This window comes from Echinops telfairi, unplaced genomic scaffold (assembly GCF_000313985.2).
Source record: "Echinops telfairi isolate 266 unplaced genomic scaffold, ASM31398v2 ScPeMD7_7421;HRSCAF=8459, whole genome shotgun sequence".
NCBI lineage: Eukaryota > Metazoa > Chordata > Mammalia > Afrosoricida > Tenrecidae > Echinops > Echinops telfairi.
This window is the reverse complement of record NW_022111321.1, coordinates 17,261,817-17,263,769: the sequence shown is the minus strand read 5'-3', so window position 1 is coordinate 17,263,769 and position 1,953 is coordinate 17,261,817. Positions and strand designations below refer to the sequence as shown.

The 1,953-nt window shown below is 30.0% G+C and overlaps 1 protein-coding gene across 1 annotated transcript in view; it reads right to left on the bottom strand.

Annotated features, from left to right (window-relative positions):
• CUL5 (cullin 5) overlaps positions 1-1,953 on the bottom strand; it is a 92,190-nt gene that overhangs the window by 12,306 nt on the left and 77,931 nt on the right. Inside the window, exons 12-13 of the mRNA XM_045297737.1 lie at positions 1,733-1,865; positions 669-800 (exon numbers count right to left, since the gene is read on the bottom strand). Coding sequence (XP_045153672.1) covers positions 669-800; positions 1,733-1,865 — 265 coding nt within the window. The remainder of the gene's footprint in view (positions 1-668; positions 801-1,732; positions 1,866-1,953) is intronic.

Here is a 1,953-nt window from a genome sequence, read left to right as displayed (position 1 = left end):
GAAAGTCATATCTACCTCACAAAATGTGTTGAGGACTTCTTTGAAGACATTTGAAAATGAGGAATTATCCTGAATTCTGCTGTGCAGAACTTAGCTTAATGTACCTGACTGCCTTGGTGAAGCAAGCACTATAAAAATGAATCATCAATATAATAATATAAATTTAATAAAATATTAAAAAAGGAAATATATGAAGGCTAGTATTAAGATCACTTCGCAGTTTCGGTTTGCTCAGTATATCTTCTTATCTCACACTACTATTTCAAGCAAGAGCTCTCTGTAATTTGAAATATACGTGAGTGTTAATGTGGGTGAGTATAAATACATAAAATAACGAAGTGAAAACACACACACACATGAAATTAAGGATAGATTTATCTTAAGAGTTAAATTCTATCAAAATGAAAACACATTAAAAATAAAATGATTTATTTGTAACTTAATGAGTCCTGTAAATTTCAAATTAATGTAGAGGTACAAATAAATGTGAATCAATAAAAATATATCAATAACAAAGATGTTTTATTAAGTTTTGATTAAGAAATCACTCTAATAGGTATCAATGTTCCCTATCTCTTTGACATTAAGTATATTTCTAAAATGTATCATCACTTATGAACCATATGCTAGATTAGAAAAAGAATATTAAAAAGAAAAAGGTTACTTACTCTTAGCCACTCTACCATATTTTCTTCAATTTCACTATCAGCAGAGATGTCTAATATAAGACGCCGTGTCAAATGGGCTTTGTGATACCTCATAAAAACGTCTTTGTTTTGTACATATTTAAGCACCAAGAGCTGTAAGAAAAAAAATCATTCTCAATTCTATTTAAAAAAATTTTTTTATTTATTTAGATTTTTTTTCCTAATCATTTTATTAGGGGCTCATACACCTTTTATCACAATCCATCCATACATCAATTGTGTAAAGTACATTTGTATATTCATTGCCCTCATCATTCTCAAAACATTTCCTCTCCACTTAAGCCCCTGGCTCTCTCTCAACTGGGTCTCTGTACATCTGCTATTCACCAAAAATCAGAAATTTATGTGGGCATAAAGAGACAGGCCTCCTAAATCACCCATCTTTGAAAATATTCATTGGCATTGTACTGGAAAGTGCAGCATAAATTTGAAACTGTAATCTAATTACAGTTCAATTATAGAAATACCACTTTTCAGGTTTTAAATAAACTGTAATAGTATTTGTAAGTGAAAAGTCAATAGTTCTTCCCCAGTTTTATCTTCTTCACTTCCTTCTGGCACTTACCTTTCTTGGCCTTTTTGTCTGTACCTGTATTTTTGTGTGTGTCTGCATTATATATTTTATCATCACACTATCAGAATTATTGTTAAGAGAATGAAAACAATTACTCTTATTTATGCTATTGCTATTAATTTTTTGCTATCTATCTTGGTTTCTCATAAAAAAAGAGAGTAAAATCTCCTATTCTCCCAACTATAATTCTAAACACCATAAGGCCCATTTTTCTTTATTAGAACCTAAAATTTACATGCTTAAAAATAATTTTAAAAAGAGTTAAATGCTATTTTCTTTCAGGCAACTTTGAGTATATCTATACTGTAGCATTCTTACACGGTATAACTTCCTAACATTAGTTCTTACAGACATACATCTTTCACTGGTCCGTATCATAGAAAGTCATAAGCATAAAACAAATTCAAAGTTAAGGTCATTATAATTTTTGAAATAAAAAAAAATTAGGTACCACTTCTTTAAGTTTTGCTTCAATTTCTTCAGAGGTTAGTTTTTTGCTTAATGGTGTTTTTCTTAGCAACATGTCACAATAATTGGCAAGCAGCTCAGGGCATTTTGATTCCGGCTGTGTTTTCAATCCCACCCTAAAAGGCAAAGTAAAGTAGAGATAAACAATGATGGATATCTATAAATACTTTGTTCTAAGACTCACCTATCACACATTCTATTTTT